Source organism: Rhagoletis zephyria, unplaced genomic scaffold (genome assembly GCF_001687245.7).
Source record: "Rhagoletis zephyria isolate East Lansing unplaced genomic scaffold, Rhagoletis_zephyria_1.1 Rzeph_scaffold_03071, whole genome shotgun sequence".
NCBI lineage: Eukaryota > Metazoa > Arthropoda > Insecta > Diptera > Tephritidae > Rhagoletis > Rhagoletis zephyria.
The window spans coordinates 1-23,740 of record NW_016160155.1 but is presented as its reverse complement, the minus strand read 5'-3'; the positions used below and the strand labels follow the sequence as shown (position 1 = coordinate 23,740).

Below are 23,740 nucleotides of genomic sequence, written 5' to 3'. Positions count from 1 at the left end.
TTTTTTTTTTTTTTTGTACAACAAGCAATGAGTTTACTTTTTCTCGCCTCTTTTTTCGCCCGTCACAGTGACAAAACGCTGCGCGAAGGAAATGTGGCAACCATAACTCTCAACACTCCTTCAGACACTCAGCTGCTTTTTTTTTTGTTGTGATTTTCGCAAATACCATTTGACCTCGCCAAAACATATTCCCATTTAGATTTTTTTTTTTTTTCATTTGGAGTAAATGCGAAAAGGGCGGCACTTATGTCGTTAAGGCGAGTATTTTAGCGCCGCCAAACTACCTCGCTTATTTTGTGGTTTTCACTCAGCAATTTATATGTTTGTATGCAAGTATGCAGTTAGTACCTGCCACTAGCCGCTTATATGGATTCACATTTTTGCGTCACACTTTTACAAAATTTTTATAGGTTAATTCGTTTTTATTATGCAGCCGTAAAATTTATGTGCATATGTATGTATGTGTGACTTTACAAATGGCACTGCTAGGAAACCAAAGCAAAAAGTGGAACTTACGTTTCACAGATGTGCAGTAGGGTGGTCCAAAAAAAAAGTAAAGTCGGATTTTTTTTTTACCAAAAAATATTTAGAGAGTGCTCAAAGCGCTCAAAGTTTTCTGTGTATTTTATATGAAAAAAAAAATTCGTAGAAATGGTATAGAATTCATGATTATCAATATTTTTCGATTGGAAGAGATTCCTAGTAAAAATACCCAATTTTTTATTTCACCATTTTTAACATTTTTCACGGTAACTATATTTTCTATGTCCGCCAAAACCCTCAAAAAATGCAATGGGAGAACCAATAAAAAATTTTTAGTATTAAAAAATGGTAAAAGAAACAATTGGATATTATTATTGGAAGTCTCCTGAAGAGGGTCAGAGTTTTCCACGAAAAGTTGTTTTTTCACATATAAAATACATAGAAAACTTTGAGCGCTTTGAGCATTCTCTAAATATTTTTTGGTTACAAAATAAAAAATAGGGGTTTACATTCCGTCTTTACTTTTTTTTTTACCACCCTAATGTACATAAATAAATGTAGCCGCATGAGCGCCACCCCATTTTGTTAGAAGCCATACATCACACTACCGTCACAACCCATGTGGCCCCAGCACATCAAACAATTTATTGCTCACCTTTTTGGTATGTGAACGTATGTAGCTTAAATACTTTAGTAAAAAGAAATGAAGCGTTGCAGTATATAAAGTTCCATTGAAGTGCACGTAAAAATTCACCACCAAACACCAAAGTAGTGAAGTCGTAAAATTTACATTCATCCAGACTCTCATCGCAGGGATATTTCTTTTATAGCATATCTAGTAGCTTGGCTTTTAGGTCTCTTCAAAAAAGTGAAAAATAACTTTAAATTTATTTTATGAAATAAAAGTTTAACGGCAATCTTGTATGAAAGGACGCTCTAGCAGTGTGAACTTGATGAACAAAACTTCAAAATAAAAGTGCTAGGCTTGAGATAAACGAAAGAAATTGTCAAAAATAAATGCATTTAGATAGATTTTTGGAAGAAAAACCCCAAATCCTGCAATAAGTTTAAAAAAAATAGACCATGAACCATTCCGAAACTCTAATAGCGGGGCATTAGCGGGGGCCTTTGGAAGTTAATAGAATATCCCAAAAAATTGTTTTAATCGGTTGATATTTTCTAGGTCAAGGGTACACCCCAGGGGGATCAATTTCACCGCTTCTGTGGAATACGGCAGTAGACAGCCTCCGTCAAGAACTTGAATATACTGGCGGGATGATATTAGAAGAGCTATCTAGCAGGAACAGCTCTCAACATTGTCCGGCCTAATTCAAAGGTCCCTAAACAAGCAATTCTATGGTGTAAGAGACTGGGACTGAGAGTGAATCGTGAAGAGACGAGCCTAGTGCTCTTCACTGGGAAGCTCAAGATACCCCATATCGATCATATACCTCTAGAAGGGAGGACCCTTGTAATATAGAAAGATACCAAATACCCAGGTCTTATACTAGATAGGAAACTAAACTGGGGATCTAACATTGCAGAAAGGGTGCGCAAAACAACAGTAGCATTATAATACTGTAGCAGGTCAATAGGTAAAATATGGGGGATGAAACCCAAAATAATACACTGGCTATACCAAACAGTGGTAATCCGACCAATTCTCTACCGCGGTATAGTTGTATGTTGGGCTACTCTTGAGAAGGAGGTATATAAACTCTAAAAACACGTATAAAATCCAAAGTGAACGCAAGCACTCTGACAAATGGTGTGATGAGAACAACAGCATCTAAGGCTCTGTATCTTCCGGTGGACCTACAGGCCAAACAGGGGCAAGCGTTGCCCTTCCGAAGCCTGCTCCAACTACAGCGTTTACGACTCTCCTACCCTCAAGGCAGGAGTGGAAACAAGACGCTGTAAGGGGTGGCGTTTCCATCCATGTATACACAGATGGCTCAAAGCACGAGGGTGGGGTTGGTTAAGGTCTATACTACGAACACCTGGGAATCTCCCTTAGCTTTCGTCATCCAGACCACTGTAGCGTTTTTCAGGGGGAACTGAAAGCAATCGACAGGGCCACAAAATTGTTTAGGTGCGAAATGATATTCCAAACTGAAGGGTAAATTTTCGTTGACAGCCAGGGGCAATAAAAGCCTTCACGAAGCAGTCAACAAACTCCATTTTAGGCATGAAATACCTCACATCTCTAACGATTTGGCTGAGTCAAATTCCTTATTTCCGAGGGGCTTACTAAAATAGTGAACGACGATTGCATGATGAAACCACTTGTCAGTTTATAACAGGACACTGCCTAAGTGGCAAGCATGCCTATTGACTAGACGTAAGCTTACATGACTTCTGTAGAAATTGTCAAGATGAAGTGGAGGAGGTAATGATGCTGCACCTGTTGCGCCATGACCGAGCTCTATCCCGACGAAAGCCTCCACTCTGGGTAGACAATTCTTCGACAACTTGGAGGACCTTGAATGAGCGGAAATCAGGGATCACCTGCGGATTTCTGCGTTAGGTAACCATGCGCCAAAATCGTTTGTATGGAATATGCATTGCCGCATTTATTTATCGCCTAAATTTTATGAAATTTGATTTTTTTTTCGCTCCCAAAATGGCCTACGCACCACTTTTTTAGCCGAAAATTACGACAAAGGTCGTTAAATTTTACAATACCCAGCATTCAAACAAATTTTCTTTCAAACATTTTTTTCAGACTGGAAAGCATTGGCTATTGCATTGAAGTTGGCAGTTAATAGGACTAGAGATGCTTTTGCTTGATAGGCGTGACCAATAGTGATGCATCCTTGTACAAAAACAAAAAAAAAAAAAAAAAATTTAAACCAACATTCTCCTCAAACCTAAAATCTAAATTTCGTGTACAATTTAACAGTTGTTGCATACTCAATACCTATGTATAAAAAATTTGAGTTCTCCACCTTGAGTGCGAATCAAATATGTATTAGCAAACCTACAATGCGCACTTGTACTGCTAAATACTTGAAGACATACTACGACAATTGCAATGCAAATAAATTATGTATGTATTTATGTATAATCCCCTTGAACCATCATGAATAAATTCGTACGCAAGTAAATCTGCGTGCGGCTGGGTCGTCGTCGCACATCAGGTGTTTCATTTTCCACACTCAATTTGTGCCTTGACCATTAATCCCTAACACCGGCAATACAAACATGCTGCATTGCATAAACACACACACGCACCCTCACATAGCCGCCATTCATAAGTATTTAAGTATGTAAGTAGAATTGAGCTCGCGCTTGTTTACCAAGAATCGCTGTTATCGCTAATACTAAAACAACAAGAACAACAAATAAATATGTATGTACATAAATCCACACAACATCATTAACAACGCATTACGGAAATGAGCAGCGCGCACTAACAACCAAACACACACACACACACAAAGAATGTGAGTAGTAGTTGAGAGTTTGTGATAAGAGTAAATAAGATATAAATGTTGAGGACAGCAAAGCTGTTTAATGCAATTTACCATTTATGCCGCGTAACTACGCTTAGCACACCCGCACCCTCTTGCGACCCTTGGGCGTCGAGCTAATAGCGCATCGTTCACCCTCTCCTCTAAGCAAATAAACTAAGCCCAATATCTACATACAACGAGGGTTACCGAACGACACAAGTGTGCGCGCCTTTATGGTATGCCAGGCTCTGCGCTAACAAGCATCTTTGCGTCCTGCGCGCTGTTGTGTGTAGATATGTGTAATAGTCGAGTTCAAGGTTTCGAATCTCCATCAGCTGCTTCGGTGCGCCCTTTTGACTTGAGCACTTTAATGCACAGCGGGATTTACAGCTGCCCGGTAATCACATTGGCTTCCATTACACACACTCACACACACACACAGCCAGGCACACACACACATACAGCAGCCCGCTGCTCATCGTTCGGAAGCGTTAATTTGTTTGTGTGCTACTTGTCAGCTCCCAAGTGGGATTATGTCACTTCCGTTTGACATTTGCATTTTTGATTGACATATTCTCCACTGAGCCGTTATGTGGCCAATACGTTTTTGGTTCTTTTTATTTCCAAGGCGCCGCGCAACTCAAAATTTACAGCTTCAATTCTGTGATAGGCAGTTCTGTTCCTTGCTCTCTGTAGTGATCCTTAAGTACGTGCATTTATGCGACATATGTACATATTTTTGCTCTGTTTTTGGTCTGGGTTTAAGAGATTTTCACAATTACTTTGCAAACACTTTTTGCCAACTTTACGCATTAAATATCTACTTAGGTACGTTGTTGCATTTTGCTGCCTGCCTTGTCGGGGATTAGTTTGGATTTTGTATAAAAGTATATTCACATATATATGCATATGGAAATGTGTTGTACCTACATTTTTCAATTATGAATATTCAAATTGAAAAGAATTTTTTTGTTTTCTTTAATAAGGCCAAATTTCTTTGTGAGCAGAATTTCAATAGCGCTGCTGGGTTAATTTTGTTTTATTCTTAAAAAGTTTTTTTCCTCTCCTTTAAAATTTTTAAATTGGGACTTAGCAACTTTTCGCACTAAGCTAGCGATATAAGCATACGTAATCAAATACAAAAAAGAAATATTTATTGAATGAAATAAGTTAGTAGCAAAAAATAAAATTTATTTTTAGAAGCTTTCTAAATATGAACGAAATCGGACCATAAATAAGGGTATACCAAATAATTTCGACTACTGCGCCACCTATCGGATTTTTTTTTGTAGATTTATTCCTTTTCATGCAATACACGTTCTAAATATGCACCAGGTTCGGCTCATAAATACGGGTTCTTTAAATATCGCGACTCCTGCGCCACCTATCGGATTAATCTTTCGTATTGCATTGTCATCGGGTTCTGAGCCAACTGTGAAGTTTCAAGTCTCTAGGTCATCGGCAAGTAAATTGATTGCAAAATTTTCCCCAAACAAACATACTTACGTACATACATACATATAGAGCAAGTTAGATAAAAGCTTGTAAAAAAATACTTACGGCCGTTTGTTCAATGTCTGGTTATCCCTAACTCCAAGTTAAACACCGTTATGGACGTTTTCGGCATCATGCATATAACATGTGATCGATAAAGCAGTCGCAGTACTTAACGGGAGCTTCGAACTCCGATTTGTGTTAACCAGACTAATTCTCTACGATCGGTGAGTTTAAAAATTCGATGGTAAGCGATTAGTCGATTAAGTGAAGTCGACAATTTTTTGAAACAACTTTTGCGAATCGACTAACGAGAGCTCTACTTTGCAGGTATTTTTTTCATTGTAAGACTTTCATGATATCTTACTTCAATGCGGACGAAACGCTCCGCCCCCGCCTTCCTCTGATAGTAAATAACACAGTATTAGTTTCGTTAGGGTTAGCGGATAGCTCAGTCTCACCGCGCTAAGGTAACCAAAATACGTATTCAGTGTTCTTTGCGATTGCCTCCAATGAACTATAATAATGGTCTATGTATAATGATTTATTATTATTGATTATTAATGAAGCAGGCCATATGCTCTGCATTAGTCTTGCAGAGATATTTATTACCAAGCACCAGAGCAATATAAAAACCACGCCGCCCTGAAGATAGCTCCTGTGACATACTACACCCCACCGCACGAAGCCGTATGACCTTCAGCATGAGCGTTGCGCTATTTCAAGACTAAATTAGAATTAGATTCGCCCAATCTTATTTTATTTTAGGCTTTGTTCATTTTGGCAACCATAATTTGAGTATTTATCCAAGTGAAAACGAAGCTATGAAATCCTCTTCCAAGGCGGCCAACAGCAGCTCAACACCGCCAGCCAGTCTAAGTAACTTAAAACTGGCAAAGGATCAAACAGACATTGCCAACATTCCAAACGCCATTTCCCTGTATTGTACCGGTATTCCCCTACCGTTGCGTAGTATATTTAACGGCGCCTTAAGACCACTGAAAGATAATTAGATGAGTGCTTCATAGCTGGGTTGGGGTTTGCGAATCAGCCAAGCTGAACCTAGGGCACTAGCTACATAGGCCTATAGCTACTTCCAAATTAGTTACTCAGATCAGACTTCGCTAATTAGCTGGATTTACATAACGAACTTTTCTTTGGTCTTTCTGAACACAGGTGAATTTTTGCCAATGAGATAAAAATGTTAAAAAAGATGCAGACATGATGTTCCTTGGTCAGCAACCGGTCATAGCTCATCTGCCTTTTGCCATCGAATTGGGTAAATGGATGAATATTTGACTTAGCAATGAGTGCGGGGCATAGAGATGCTGCAGCTGGACTACAAAAATTGTTGTTTTCCTAAGTCTCTGCTCTTACGTATTACCTGTAATTACCTTGCATGGATTTAAATCAGATGGACTATTTTGGACTATTAAGGCACAAATTCATGTTTGGTGGACTAAATAATGAATAAGTACATATGTACGCGGAGATCCAAGAATTAGTCAGTGCTTTTACTGATACTTCGTTCATAAAGCTACTTACAGCGGATAGTTAGAAAATTTATTTTTTTATCGATTTCTTTATGTAAATAAACAAAATAGAAACCATTTCTTATAATGTAAATTTTTTTTATGAAATTTCTTAAGTTCTCGCCATCAAGCCAATGTCCGTCTTGCATCAACTCTAATCCAGTTGAATGATTCCATTTCTTCTCATAACATTTCCATCTGCCTCTTTCATCGCCTAACTTGCGGCTGACTGCCCTCGGTGGATCTGTTCGTTTGTCCAATCATTTCATTCCAATTTATTTGCGGCAGTTAAATGCAGGCGCCACAACACCTTGTTGCAAATGCTATTTGCCGTAACAAAAAAAAAAAAAACAAAAACAAAGGAAAAGAAAAAAGATCTCCAACAATGACGGGGAAAGCAAAAGGAGACGCTCCCGACATACCGTCAGATCAGTCAGAGGAGATACTAAAAGAACTAAATACTTGAAAAAGAAAAGCGCAAAACAGAAACGACAAACATCGCATGAAAAAAGTGCAGTGGAATGGAAAAAAACTAGCAGAAAAAAATGGAAAGGAACTTCACTCGCACTTGAAGAAAAAAAAAGAAGCGCATTGAGAGATCTTGCATTCGTGCAACATTCGAAGTTTTTAGTTTAGCTTAACCGCTGCTTGCACTGGCAGCGTCATAAAGCTACGTAGGTACGTAATACGTATAGTATGGCCAAAAGTCCAATTGCCAATTATGCGCGCCGCGCAGAGCAACAAAAACAATGAGATTTCTACAATAAAAATAACAACAATAGCACAAAATAAAAACCATGCTAACTAGGCGCAGCCAACAAAGACAAAAAAACAGCAGCAGCAGCAAAATCCAGTTCTTCAACTGCATTCGCAGCCAAAGATGTTGTACGGCGGATTTTTTTTTTTTTTCGTTGGTAATTTTTTGCTTTCGAGATTTCTGTATTTTGCTGTTATGTTTATTTCGTTTGCGTTTTATTTGCTTTGTATATTTGTTTGTGGTGGTGGCAAATGCAATTCATGACTCGCGAATGCTGCTGCAACTGCTGCAGTTAGGATTGCCGAATGCGATTGCCCAGTGTGGCTGGTGGCAGCAATTGGCTATGTTGGCTGCACCATGAATACCCACATACATACATACATACATGTGGATGTATATAGCTTGCTCCGTAGCTATTTGGCTGTGACCGCAGGCAGGCGCGACTTGCACTATTGCGATTTCGCGCCATGAATCTCGTGCATCGCTTTGCTGGTCGGTCGGGAGCGGCTCTGCAGTGGTCGCATTGGTGTTGCACCTTTTTTGGGGCGAAGGCGCTTGTAATGTCCAGCCAAACCGCCAGCCAGTGAGCCAACCATCAGGCCTGCACAACGCTAACCAGCCTCAGCTTCAGTGTCTCAGCGTCTCACACGAACGTCAGTGATATGACTTTGCAGCGAATGGTTATAGTATTCCACTTTTTATTTCTTTACACTTTCAAGTTCGTGTTGTTGGTGACAATTTATTTTTGTTCTATTTTCATATACATAGCACTTACGTATCTACATACATATGTACCCATGTGTGAGTGCTGCTGTGACATTTTTTGTTAGCCACTTTTATTGGAGTGTCTTAAATTATTTTCGAGCAATTTTTGCGCTTAATTTGATTTGTTTTCACTATCAGGCGCCAGAATTGTCGTGTTTGTCGCGCCAAGAAGCAAAAACAATAGCAAAAAAAAATTAAATGTTTTGCCTTTAGGTTATTGGTGAGGTAATGCAGATCGAAAGGAATGCCATTTGGGGCAATGGTCGGATTGTCGGTGGTGCATGAGTAGTTATTGTGGAATTTGATTGCATCGACTGCTCAATCGAATTGCATTGCCGCAATTTTTTGGCTGCACCGAAATCGAAGGATTTTTTTTTCTTTTTTTTTTGTATAAACGCGATGAGTTCTGCAATGCGACTTTCTGTTTATAATCGAGAAATTAATGAAACTGAAATTGTTGAAGCGATCACCGAAAACTTTAAAAATGCCAAAATACTTTTGAAATAAAAATCGACTTAATCCTAGATAAGAAGAACCACTGCGTGGCTAGGCACCGATTCCTTTCCCCCCCTCAAAGATCCTTTAGGGATGAGTGAGCGAGGGCAGTTGGTTGGAAGGAAACACGGGTGGACTTATTTATACACGGATGGGTTGAAGTTTGATAGAAGTGAATACCTACTATCTGCTTTAAAAGGTATACATTGGTGACTCCCCTGCATTCAGGAACAATACAAGGGAACAGGTTCTAGATCTCACTCTATCCACTCGTTGTAAAATTGAAGTTGTCAAATATGCACAGATTCCTAATGAATCAGGTGTCCTCAAACTATCTGTTAGAATCCTCATGAACAGCTGAAAGGAAACTCTCAACTTGCTAGCCGCGGTGAATATCCCTGGTTGCTAGAAATGGAACTTGGAAAATCTCACTATGGCTTTCCGTGTAAGTAAATAGTCCGGGGGTAAATCTAGATAGGACGTTGACGTGAAAACCTTGCATCGAGCTAAAGGTTAATCGAGCATTTCAGGTAGTTACTATACCTAAGATAGCAGACTGGTTACTTGCCGAGAGTAAGCGCGAAAACCAAATTATGCACTGTCCGCAGTGATAGCCAAGTCTCTGTAAAACCCTAGAAAAACACCCGTACTTGTGTGGGTACCTGGGGAAACTGTGCTCTTCAAGGTAAGGAAAGGGCTGATGAATTGATGAGCTGTGATTCTTTGGAACGTCCAATCAAACCGGAGCCAAATATAAGGTAAAAAATAGCAATAATTGGGAGGTATTTCTGGAAACTTATGAATAGGACTGCTGAGAACCAGTAGTGCAATACTGACAACTACAAAACAATCCAGTGTTTCCTAGAAGTCTAGACAGGATAGCTGCAAATTTATTTCTCTTGGTGACAGCAGGAGGGAGTTATATGCCCTGATTGGACTAATTGCGGGACAATCCATGTGGACGATTTGGGGTCATTATAGATATCATTGAGGTAAATTTTGCTTAGAGGATGAGAATAGTATAGCTGTCTGAAATGTAAAAAATGTGCAGAGCTTTAATGAGTACCAACGCAAACCGGCTGACGGTATCCCTCTTATTATTTCTATAGGTACGGGGGGCAATTGTGGCTGAGCGCTTGGAAAGTTGATCCTGGTTTTTCCAATTCCGTTTGTAAAAAAATCGTTCATGGAAAACTAGTCAGTCAGAAAAAGTCTTTCGTAAGAAAGTTGTCAATTCTGGCAACTATCTTGAAAACTCGCTTGAAAGATCTGCTAACGAGGAAATCTTAGCATTATTCTGCTTGCCTTTTAACAATAAGATTTCTAAAAACTAAGCGAAATAAAAATATATATTTTTTTTATAATAAATACTATAAATTAGAAGAAAATAAATAATAAAATTTAATTAGAAAAAAGATAAATAGTTTTTTTTATTTAATTAAAAAATTCTTTTGAAACAATAAAATCTAAAAATTAAAAAAAAAAACAATAAACTGGAAAAGGAAAAAGAAGCAGAGTTTAAAAATATAAAATAAATAAAAGTTAAAGGAAATTAATATTTTTTTTTTTTATAAAAAAAAATAAATATAAATTTTTTTAATTAAGTTAAGGAGTTAAGGAAAAGGTTAAATAAAAGACATATAATGGGTTTCTAAAAATTTATTGATATTAAAAAATATATACATTTGTAGCTACATCTTAAAATTAGAAACAAAATAATAATTTAAAAAATACATAAAATAAGTTTCTAAAATATATTAAAATCTTAAAATTAAAAAAGCAATTAAATAAAAAACGGAAAAAATTACCCTGCCAGATTGATTTCTATCAAAAGAGCTTTTCACCATGAAAGTTGACAAGCGTGTTTCTTTTTGTAAGACTTTTCTGCCAGAATAAAAAAATCGTTCAACCTATCTTGGCTACTGTCCTTCAAAAGACTTGCAACTATCTTAGTCAGAATTGCCCTGTAAGTAACTCTTAATAAATATTATAAATTTGCATACAGTAGATGCCCACACACTGGCTGTATGCAAAACAGCTGTCATTCGACACTTGCACTGCATCAAGCAAAGATTTCCCTGCAAAAAATGCGACTAATTCGGGATGACTCCGGGAGCAATCGCAAGGGAACATGCCACTAATACTACTTTTGATCTGTTTATATGGAATGAACTGTTCGCTTTTGTTCGAGGATGTCCTTTCTACCCGAATGGGTATAAAAAGCGACTAGTCACTCAAAAAAATAAAAATAAAAATAAAAATTCCCGCCAGCTGCGACTCCAACCCGGGTTCTCAGTTTTGGTAAGCGTGCCAACGCCACACGTGAAAAATCATTGACTAAGCTCTCACATATCATTTAATCGTTCATTGTATCCGTTAGAGATGAATCGAGACTAATTGATCTCCAAGTATACCCGTATGAGACTAGTTGCGACTTATTAATGCCCAATTGTAGTCACACAATTTTTTGTAGGGATTATTTCAAATAGTATATGTACGTATGTAAGTGCATATGCACTTGTTTTTAGTAAATTCTATTAAAAGTAATAGGTACGAGTATATTGTTTATTGAACCATTTCAATTAGATGCACTGACATCATTGAGTTTATTTTCCTCTTACGTGTATTTTGCTGAGAAAAGCACCAAATGACAATTTCCATTTGACAAATATTTACAAATTTCACAAAATGAATATGCACTTCGATGCACATATACATATATACACTCACAAAAACTTGCATATTCATACTAACATTCAAGCGCACACAGAATTTAATTTGGAATTCCTATCTTTGTCGTCTGGCTGCAAAGGACATGCGACATCCGTACGAAATGCATAAGACAGCGCAGATGGTATGGAAATTTGTAGTATGTACGAGTATGTGTGCTAGCCATAGATAGATGATGGAGGCAGTTTCGGTGGCATGCAACAAAGTAGCTGTAAAGTGTTAATTTCATTTTCAATTTGCCACATGCAATTGTGTCTTAGTGATTGTTGCAATGTCATCGTTTATCATCCTCCAGAGTTGCGGCAATTGAAGTCTTACTGACTGCAGTTATGTTTGTGTGTAGCAGCAGCAGCAAAACTTCTTCGACGGCCTTGTGACAACAATCACTTGTAGGCTGGTGCAGGAAATGCTGCTTCAGAATCTGCCACATTTACGAAGATGCGCTTAGATTGCATACAGCATACATATGTATGTATGGGTATGTTGTAAATGTATTTCAGCATCTATCACTTGCATTTCTCGCATTGCAAGTGGCGTTCAATAGTTGTTGCCTGTCTGCAACCGCTGCTGCTCCTAATGTCTCAAGCCAGGGTTGGTTGCATTTGGCCGCCCTGTTGGCAGATTATGCAAATGAATTATTGTATTTGGCAATTATGCAAGGAAAATATACTGTCAGTAACTGAAATACCCTTACATACATACATATGTACATGTATGTATATTTGGTGAAAGTATTGTGCTAACTTATATTTAAACAAAACTTTCATATTTAATATAAAGCATTGTTTACATAAGACATAATCCAGTTAGTTGGCAATAAAGCCAAGAGAGCCTCGCTCAAAGACTTACAAAGGGGAAACATATCTTCATATTTACAGGGCAATTCTGGCAGCTGTCTTTCAACTCGCCACAATCTTTTGAAACAAAACCGACTTCAATTCTTATGTAAATCTATCTATCGGATCTAAACCAAATTAGGATGGGTCCACCTCTAAAAAAGAATTATCGAAATCGATTATGCGGTAACATACAAAAACAAAAATATGCCGAAGAATAGATAGCCTCCTCCTTTTTTTGAAGTCGCTTAAAAATAATGAAAAAGTTACGATTTTGGTCCAAAGTTGTGCGGTAAAATAACTACATTAAAAAATATTCCGATGAATTGATAACCTCCTCCTTTTTTTGAAGTCGGTTGATAGGATATAAATTAATGAGATAAATTATTGTAAATTTTTAATAGCTATATTTTAACATGTCTAATAAAATTTACATTACAAAAAAATCTCAGCCCCCCTCACCCTCTAAATTATGCTCTGCTTACGCCCATGGTAGGGGGCCAACATTAGTGTGAAGCGCACCACAAAATCTTTAGCGCTGCTTAATTTTGTTGTTATTTTGCATACATAACTCATTTGTGTAAATTTACACATAAGGGTGCATCACCAAAAAAAGTAGTGGTTTTTTCACCGGAATCATAAAATTTATTATAATATAAGACTTTCGAAAAAGTTTTCCGCTTAAATATTAAGATTTACGTGAGCTGGACCCTTTTTAAAATACCTCCAAAAATATTGTTTTTTGATTGTGTTGATAAAATGAAAAAAAAAATCGGAATGCAGACCTTTCAAGCTTAAGCTCTTCTATGTTCTATGTTGAAAACCCAAATATTTCGGCATAAATCTTAAAATATAACAAATTTTATAATTTCGATGGAAAACGGTGCCGATTTTTTTTTATGGAGAGTGATGCGCTCTAATGTAGATATGTATGTATATCTATGAATGTAGGCAAATAATATGTGTGTACATATGTATGTATGTAAGTAGATTCACCGTGCACAATTGTCCTTAGACAGGGGAATAAGTATGTATGTATGTATGTATGTATGTGTTTTCCGCATTCGCACTTGTCACCTGACAAAATGTCAAATGAAGCGCATCCGCCATCCAAGCCAAGCCAACCAACCTTCAGCGGGACCACCAACTACAAATCCGCAAGACTTCAGCAGGTTGATGAATTCCTTAGGAGAATTCCATCGCATGGCTCCTCAACTGCAGCGCCATCACTTCTTACACTGTCAAATTAATTTGCATTCACGCATTTACTTCTGCTTTACTGCACTCAGCTCGGCGCGTATAAATCTAATTTTAATGCATTAATTTGCGGCCGCAGCAAGCGTTGTGTGTGGCAAGTGAGGCGTTGCAAGTGCAACTGCATACATACAACAACTCTAATTGAAGCTCCATCTCTGCCTGCCACGAATTCATTTCTCTCCTTCCTAAAGTTAATGAAATTTCAAGTGCGCACTGAGCTATGGGCAGGGAGAAGGGAGATGGAGGGGGGAGATATGTATGTAGATTTGGTGGCATTCAAATTGCAGGAAATTATTAATTACCGCTACAGTACTAAACCAAGGGGGATCCGTACATACATACACACGTTCGTGCCACCCAATTTTTGCCTGCTCCTTCATGATCGGGTGTCACCCCTGCGCTTGTTCGCAAATGTTTCATATTTTTTCATAAAATTTCAAATATTTGTAGTGAATTTTTTTTAGTGTTTTTTTCAGTATTTGTTGATATTTTTTTTGCAATGGAATGTCACCTTAATTTGCTGCTTGTTAGGGCGCACGTGTCCCAGTTGTGTGTTTGCAGTGTGCCGTTGCTGGTTTAATTGGGAGCTTCGGCCTTCAGCAGAGGGTGGTGTGAGGTGCAATTCAAAGGACCATTGCATTTTATGGTGGGGTTTTATGATTTTGTGGGATCTTATATTGGCAGTTGATGCCCATGTTAGTCAATTAGTAAAATATTTCAAACAAATACATACATACATACATATAGGCGAATTACGGAGAATTGGTTAGAGGTGCTTACTAACACTCGATAGGACCCAATTTCGATCTCTGGTCAGCAAATAATTTCGCAAAATAGTCTATTTCTGCCATGAAGAAGCTTCGCACAAAAATCATTCCCCGCTTAGAAAGACCAATTCAAGTCGTCCAGTCCCTATGCGTCTTTTCCGGGTACCGTATCAAATACCTTCGGAGCTGGAAAATTGGCTTTCTATCAGTCGTTTCCGCTGCAACCGATTTTCGCCGAAGCAAAGCGCAAAAGGGACAAAAAAACTTTGCGTAGACCTCACCAGCTTCACCCCTTGTTTTTGATTAGCTTAAGCTGGTAGATGCCGAAATACGTGAGTGCAAAGAGCTTAAAATGCTGGCCGACAGGAGATAGGCCCAAAAATTTTACCAGAGGGTTAGGCGACTTATGGAAGGTTTCAAGACCAGGGCGAACTCCTGTAAGATAAACAATGGCGACCTAGTGACCGATATCTCGAACGTACTTAAATTATGCAGCGAAGACTCTTCCACCATATTGAATGGCAACAGCACTGAATGTAGAGGAGAAGACGAACCCGAGCCCGCAGTCGATGACGATGGAGTCGATGTCGAGACGAGATATGAATTGCGATTATGCGGATGAAAAATACCAAAGTTGCTGGAGCTGATGGCCTGCCAGCCGAGCTATTCAAGTACGGCGTCGAGGACGACTTAAACTTAAGTATGGTCTGCCCAATCCACAAGAAAGGAAATTCCACCATATGCGCCAACTACCCGCGGGATCAGCCCTCTAAGCATAGGTTACAAGATCTTATCGAGAGTATTGTGTGAAAGACTGAAGCCCACCGTTAACGAACTGATTGGGCATTATCAGAGTGACTTTATATTTGGAAAATCCACCATAGACCAGGTATTCACAATACGCCGAATCTGGGAAAAGACTCGCTAGAAAAGAATCGACACTCACCACCTCTTTGCCGACTTCAAGGCCGCTTTCGACAGAACTAAAAGGAGTTGCCTATGGGCCACGATGTCTGAATTTGGCATCCCCTCGAAACTGATAGCGTAATGAGTTGGCAATACCACCGCTCCTCAGAATTGGAAAGACCTCTCCGAACCGTTTGCTACCAAGCGGCGTTCAGACAGGCGACTCCCTTTAATGTGATTTCTTTAATCGGATGTTGAGAAGATAATAGAGCTACAGAATGAACCGCTCAATAACCATTTTTTACAAGAGCTTGCAATTACTAGCGTATCCACTACGATGAAGGAATTGGCTTCACTTGGCATTTCCAATTGGCGTCAGTTGGTACAGAAGAGGAGCGACTAGCGTGCTTTGTTTAATTCGGCCAAAATCGCTCATACGGTTAAACAGCCAAATAAGAAAAAGAAGAATGCTGGAAAACTATCGGCCAATCATCGTTAGGGACGAAATATCCCTGACTTTATATTCTCCAAGGTTTCCTCAATAATTTATGTAAGTCCGTATGTGAGACTTCATGAAGTAGCCGCGCGTTCTGGTCGAAGGATCTTATCTGTCAATTTGGAAAGCATCGTTTCAGTGGAGCATCATCATCCATGTGTACATGTCAAAGCCAGCGCAATTTTTGTATTACTATACGCTTAAATGAGTCCAAGTCGTTAAGGAGCTCGTACAGTTCGTCACCTTCTTCAGTATCCGTTGGTCATACAACAGTACCTTAGATCTTTCAGTTCTCCCGATAGCCGCCAAAGTTGTATCATCTTTGTTCGACATCGTCCATGTTTCCGCGCCTTATAAAAGGACGAGCATGATTAGATTTGTAGAGCATAATTTTTGTTCGTCGAGAAGGTCCGGATTTTCAAGAAGGCAAGAATTATCCTTCGCCTGATAATTCTATCTGACTTGTCACCTCTAGGCTGTGGAGCTCTCGTCCGATCGCAGCATGGCATTCAATAACCGAAGTGAATCATTGGGCCTTTAATCCTTAAAACATTCGACGTAGTAATTCTTAGAATTTAGGTTTCTCGTCCGAGATTAGGTTAAACATTGAAGGCCATCCGCTTCGACTTGTTGATGTATTTTTAGCGGCACTATTAAAGCCCCGCCTATTTCGGTTCATCCATCAATCATTGTCGCCAAGCTCAACTAACGGTAGGCCCAAGAAACGGGCGGTTTCAACAGGGTCGGACCTAAGGGCGAGGCGGGTTAGTTGAGTGGGATTGAGCTGGAATGTGAAGAGGTAGTTGGCATAGTGCATTGAGTCCCCCCATGCTGGACATTCATTGGGGATGTTGGGGTCGAGTCTGAACCGTAACAGGGCCGATGGTAATTATTTCAGGTTTGATCCACACAGCCTGACAATTATACATTTTACATTTTATCTGTAAAACGCATGCAAACGAGGACGGACGCATTAACGTTTAAGCGCCCCTTAACGCACAAGTTATATATGCCAATTAAGAGCCTCTTCCCCATTTCAACTACGTAGAAAAAATATTTTACATGTACATTTTAACTTATATTAAAGGAAATATTTATACTGAAGTTTCTCATAACAAAAATTATTGCTTATTTCAAACAAGTTAATTTTCTTTATCGAACATCCACACCACCATATGAGCGCACATCTCGCTGGCTCGCTGACTAGCAAATGTCAATCCTTTCGAATTTTGTTTGCTTCTTTTCATTCTCTTCATCATCGCACTCTCTTGGGGTGTTCACAGTTCGTTCCAAATAGTGTCTGAAAATGTTGACGTCTACATTTTAAGACGTTTTCTAACCGTAAAATCTGTGGTGTTGTTGTTTCCCATACAAAATTGGAAAACGACGCCGTCTACATTTTGTCACACTCAAAGGTATGTTTTTTACGCGTCTACATTTTGCAACCTCGCAGCAGGGTTGCATTATGGCAATACTAATCNACCATACGTGCCACCACCACAAGTAACTACGCCAACACCCAACGCGAACTGTGGTTTAGATAAAATAGTCGAAGTAGCCACAATAGAAACCAGTAAAGCCGCACAGGCAGTCTTCGCAAAGCCTGAAATAGGGGCGTTGGAAGCAAAAAAAAATCCGGAAGAAAAACAAGAGTTGGAAGTGGAAGAGCGTTTAAAAGGCATTTCAAGGGAGGAGCATCGGGGAAATAAAGAAAACAGTGACTCGGCAACATCACTCAGCAGCAAGGAAGCAATAGACTCAGATGTCGATCCTCCGGGCAATAATGTAAGCGTTAAAGAGGCTACTCGTAAATTTAATCGTCTCGTGTCGGAGGAGGAAGCAAAGGCGGCGGTGGTATCGCCGTCCGCTAAAAAAAACTCGGAAGAAAACGATGAGGTGAGTGCCCTCTTCTTTTTTAGCTACTAAGTTGTGCTGTATGCAATATTTTTAACATTTAAAAAAGGTTACTTAGGTGTATCTTTCTTGAATTGCCATTTGCAATTAAATAACTTCATCATTGCTACTACATTCTCTTTTTCAATCACACCCAGTGGCGGATTTGAATATTTGTCACCCCTAGGCAATTCAGAATTTGCCGCCCTTTTTCCGATAAGAAAGATATTTTGAGGTAAAAGTACCAGTTTTGGAATGATTAGCAGTAAACAGTAATATTCAAATTTATGTTATTTACTATACTTTTATTACAACTAAAGATAAAAAGGTGGTAATTGCCTTGAGTTTTCAACTTTTAAAGAAAGCCATCATCAACAAAGTTTTTTTCACTTGATAAGTTATAATCTCAAAAATACTAAATTAATAATTTAAATATTATCATTTAAATAATATCAAAAATACCCAACAGTGTTGTCGTGTTTTCTGATTGCGTAGTTGAATCTCAAATTTATGTCTTAAAATGTATGTACCTACACAAATCCTACTTTCAGTGCAGCTAACTTAAAAAAAAAATTATTTTTTTCAACTAAAATTTTGCCGCCCCTAAATTTTGCCGCCCTAGGCACCTGCCTATGTTGCCTTTACGGTAAATTCGCCACTGATCATACCGCAATAATTTGACAAGCAGATGTGTGTGTGGCATGTTCTTTGTGTTGCAAATCGAAAGAAGTACCAAAAATTCGAACCAAAATTTGGCCTTTTTACAAAATCAAATACAATCAAACTCAACATGGAAAACCCATTTTAAAATGTATGGAAGTGATGAAAGCTCAGAGGAAGATTTCGATCTAAGCGAAAATGAATATGAAAGCGTAAACTTATAGACAATAAAACGGTATCCTGCTGCTAACAAATAAATAAAGGAAAGTAAATTTCAAAAGTACATATGTATCGCTCATTTACTTCAATAATGTCATAATCAAGAAATTACAAATATTGAGTTAAGAGAGAGTTACTTTTCTTATATAAAAATTTCGTAGATGTTTCGATTACCAGTAGGCCACTAGAACAAAATATGTATTCATTTTTACTATTCGATTATATGTACATTCAAAACTTTAAAATGAAAAAAACTTTTAAATAAATAATTTGCATACCCAAAATTTTTGTGCATTCACTTATGTAATAGCACAGCTTGCTATCGGTTCTGTTGATGGTCCCTGAAGGTGAAACCAGCATTCGTTATGTGAACACTTCAATTGCCGCAAGCATGTTTTGCCAAGTACCGTATGTAAATACATACATACATATGCATTTGTAAGAGGAATTGCACTTCAACAAACATACAACAATAATAAATAGGCGAATGCAGCTTTTTTGCTATGCTGACCTGAGCTATTTTTTACAAGCTTTTATTTAATTGTGGGGACAACTGTCCAAAAGCACCTTCCGGCTGAAACGCTCATGACGCTGGTTGGTATGCAAGCAGCATACTTAGGTGGTGGAACTGTCTAAACGAAAAACGCTGCGTTAGCTGCATGACCAATATAAAATGTGTGGGAGATCAGTCAACTTCACTGAACCATGTACACCTAAACAATTACAAATANGTACGTTGGTCATTAGAAGTTGTACATATCTGGCTGGGACTTCACTTTTTTATGGTTTTGCCCTCAATTAAGAATTCTTTTTCATATTCCGCTTTTTCTGCTGGTTGCCATTGCATGTTGTCTACGATGAAATCCGAACCCGCAAACTACAAAATGCCTGTGGGAAGTGTTGCAGTTGCAATCAAAACAAAAATTAAGACAAACGAATATTAAAAAAAAAGGAAATTATGTGCAAACCAACCGGCATGAACATCATGCAACAGCGCGGCTTAAATAGAGGGGTACCAACTTGCTTTTATTGCTGCCAGAAGCAAGCGTTGCAGCGCATGCGCGACTGTGCAAAAAGTTTTGCTTGATTCATTTAATGTTTTTTTTTGTATTTGTATTTATTTTGTGTTTGTAACTCGTTGTTGGCATGCAAATATTGGACAGATGTGTGTAGTTGTATGCATGTTAAATCATCATAACATCGCTACACATCTATCAAAGGCGGTTGAGTACTTGGCGTTAGCGCTGGCGCTGAAAATTTACCATGTGAGTACCGTTGCATGATGATTAATTAGGGAAATGTTCGAAATTTATTTGTGAAATGTTGTCAATAAAGGCCCGGAAGCTTCTATTTGCGACTATGTAGGGCACTGGGATATAAAGTTGCATACGAATTTTTTATAAGAAACTTGAGTCTTCTTTTGCTGAAGTGAAAGAAGTACTAGAAAGGCGCGCGGATATTTACGATACATTCACAAGACTTTAAAATTTATGCATTACTCTAGTATTTATGGCTTGCTTGCAATGAGAAAATCAACCGGTAAATTCGAAATCATTTGAGAACTTGTAAACACGTTTGTAAATTCAAGCAATTATCGTTTCACCATGTAAACGAAGATAGATTAACACGCCTTGGTAAGCCCACCCAAGTGGTTCAACTAATTACAACCATAGGTATGCAAGTTCCAGACTTGATCGTACATACATTTGTATGAAACTGCATTTTCGCAAATATTTTTTTTTGTGTAGAACGGTTGCTTAACATATTTTAGTCTGCGAACAAGATTATTTATACATATGTACACTGCCTGCTAAAAGTATTGGCACAGAGAATTTTTTTACAATATATGCAAAATTTTTATTTTAATTTTTCCGGCAAATTGAAAAAAAAATATCATTCATACTACAACAAAAAACAAAAAAATATAATTTTTAAACATTGGGCAAAAGTGGGGAAAATTCAATACAAACTTTATAATCATAATTTTTTTCACGCAGTTTCCTTTAACAAAAAAATTTTTGAAAATACTTTGTAGGGAAAATGCAAAGCACCTTCAACATAAAAAAATCTCAAAAATCAACGCGATTTTGGACTAACTTCAAACTTGCATTTTTGTACATCTTCTTCTTCTTCTTATTTGGCGCTGTAACCGCCTAAGCGATTTTGGCCGAGTCCAAAACAGCACGTCAGTCATTTCTCTTCTGTGCTAACTGACGCCAATTGAAAATGCCAAGTGAAGCCAAGTCCTTCTCCACCTGGTCTTTCCAACGCAGAGGAGGCCTTCCTCTTCCTCTGTTACCAGCATCGCGGCCCGCGTTGAATATTTTCAGAGCAGGAGCGTTTCTGTCCATCCGAACGACATGGCCATACTGTACATACTGGAATTTAATTGGCTAAAAAACTGCATACTCAAGAAATTTCTAAATCCGAAAATCTGATAAAAAAGTTGAAAATATTAATGAAAATTTATTCAATTTTCCCGAGTTTTGCACAAAGTTTAAAAATTATATTTTTATGTTTTTTGTTGTAAAATAAACCATATTTTTATAAAAGAGAAAATTAGCGAAAAATATTGAAACAAAATTTTCTGCTTATGTATATTGTGAAAAATTCTCTGTGCTAATATTTCTTTCAGGCAGTGTATGTACAGTGTCAGTCATATCAATCGCACCGCCATTCCAAAGTGATATTGCTTGCCGCTCATGTTTATTTACTTAGTTTTACTAATTTTCAATTAAAATACAGTTCATTATCTAACAAAACCCATATAAGCCCAAGCTTAAAACTTTGTAGAAAACTATGAAAAAATGTAACAAATTTTTTACCCAAATTTTTAACTTTTTTCTCAGAAGTGTTTGAATTTTTTTGAGTACACAGTTTTATAGCCCATTCAATTTTAGTGCAATATGTGGCTAAAAATTATTTTTTTAGATATTTTAGAATTTTTTTTCGTCGAAGGTGCTGCGGATTTCTGCCATATAAAAATAAACTGTGTTTATTCGTTATATGTTAGCAAATGCGACAGAAAAAATCTTGAAAATCAACGGTAAAGTTTGAAATTTTTTGAAACTTGGTTGCATTTTTTTAGTCTTTCAAAAAATTTTAAATTTGGGTTTATATGAACTTTGTTAGAGAATGAACTTACAAAATTTTAAATTTGGGTTTATATAAATTTTGTTAGAGAAGGACTGTGTGTTAATTGAAAATTTCTAAAAGTAAATAATTAAACATATGTATGTAAGCGGCAAATATTATCACTTTGAAATGAGGGTTCTATTGTTATGACCGATTCTGTATATGTATAGTATCCTCAAAAACTTATCTATATGCGTAAATGCATACATGTGTACATATGTATGTGTGCCCGTCAGTCAAAGTAACTTTAGTGACTTTAGAAGGTTTGACTCTGAGTTAAAAAAATTATACGTTTCCCTTTAAAAGTTTTATATTTTTATTGAGCTTCTATGAAAAGCCAACTTAAACTATACCTGCGGCTAGTCAATTGTGAAAATATTGTTTGGAAACCCAATGAAATATTGCTTTAAAGGGAAAATGATGTATCTCGACTTAAGTTACTTTAACTGACTGGCGCAGATATGTGAAAATGTGCATAGAAAAACATGCGTATACATTTTCTTAGCCTCCAAATAGTGTCTTGCTTTTTTTACACTAGATACCATTGGGGAACATCTTCCACGACTCGTAGCGTTTGCAGTCGCTGCATTTGCCTGCGCTTGTGCTGTGGAGCGTGTAAACTGTCAGTTTAATGTCACGTCGACCAGCATAACTAGAATCAACAGAGCCAACATTTATTTACCAACACCATCAGCTTCTTTCCAACTGCACATTTGGGGCGTTTGGCGGTTGGTATACAGCGATGAATTGAATAAATCCATTAATTTTATTAGCAGACGATAAAAATGTTCTGCTCTTTAATTTACAACAAGTACAACATTTTCGTCGCGTCTATGTAAGTAGCATCCCCTTTGCAAGTAGTCTGAGCCTAATTCAACTATAAACGCAAAATACTGCATGTTTGAATATGTGTGTGTATGTAGTTGGTTTGGCTATAGTACGCACCGGCAATGCAAGTATTTGTAGTAGGTGAGACTCCTAATTTAGTTCACACAATGCTTTAGTTTGCTCTGCTTTTTGAGTTTTTTTGTTCGTTTGTTCAACCCGCATAAAACAGCCCCAGAAATCTTACCAAATGTTGACGAAGTTGCCGTTATAACAATACTCCTCTATTATATCGGTATTTGAAGTTTCCCTGGGGCCGCTGAGAAACAATCTTACATCATAAAATTTTGAAATGGAAATACGCCGTTAAAAATTGTAGTGTGCAATACATTTTATAGTGTTTTTAAGTTTTAATTTTTTATTTTTTTTTTCCAAATTTTTAATTAAAAAAAATAAAGTGTTTAAAAAAATTAAAAAAAAAAAACATATACATTTATATATAAATTAAGTTTTAACCGCTTTTTCATTTCAAAATGTATGATATAAGGCCCCAAGGGTCTGTTATTTCAAAAACTGTAACGGGGAGTGCCATTAAATTTAGAGGCCCACAATTAAGTAGAATCAACTATCAAAAACTTTTTGGCCCCAAAAAAAAATTTTAAATCCGAGCATACCACAAATTGGAGGAAAAGCTCAGCCAAACACTTAGCAAAAGGATAAGCGCCAAATATTATTATTAAGCATCAAAGTTGTCAAATTGCTACCGCAAGGACTACTACAAGCACTCACTTAAAGCCGAGCCTCCTCTTAGACATGTTAGAGGCCATTCCATGGACCTCAGACTAGAGTTGATCGAGACATTCATCTAGTCTCGCCCGTTAATGCCGTCATCGGATACCAGCCGCCCCCAAACTCAAACGAAGAGCAAGTTAAACTCCTGCATATCCGGAATATACTTATCCCGGCATGCCCAACCTATTTCAAATATGTTAAAATGCCCCGTGCGACACTAACCACTTTTCATAAGCCTACTCA

At 37.7% G+C, this 23,740-nt stretch overlaps 1 protein-coding gene across 1 annotated transcript in view; it reads left to right on the top strand.

The window, feature by feature from the left end:
- The window catches only part of LOC108368326 (uncharacterized), a gene marked incomplete at its 3' end in the record, with an annotated part of 25,604 nt that extends 7,735 nt beyond the window's left edge, over positions 1-17,869 (top strand). The window contains exon 2 of the mRNA XM_017623172.1: positions 17,430-17,869. Coding sequence (XP_017478661.1) covers positions 17,430-17,869 — 440 coding nt within the window. The remainder of the gene's footprint in view (positions 1-17,429) is intronic.
- Between the last annotated feature and the right edge of the window lie 5,871 nt (positions 17,870-23,740).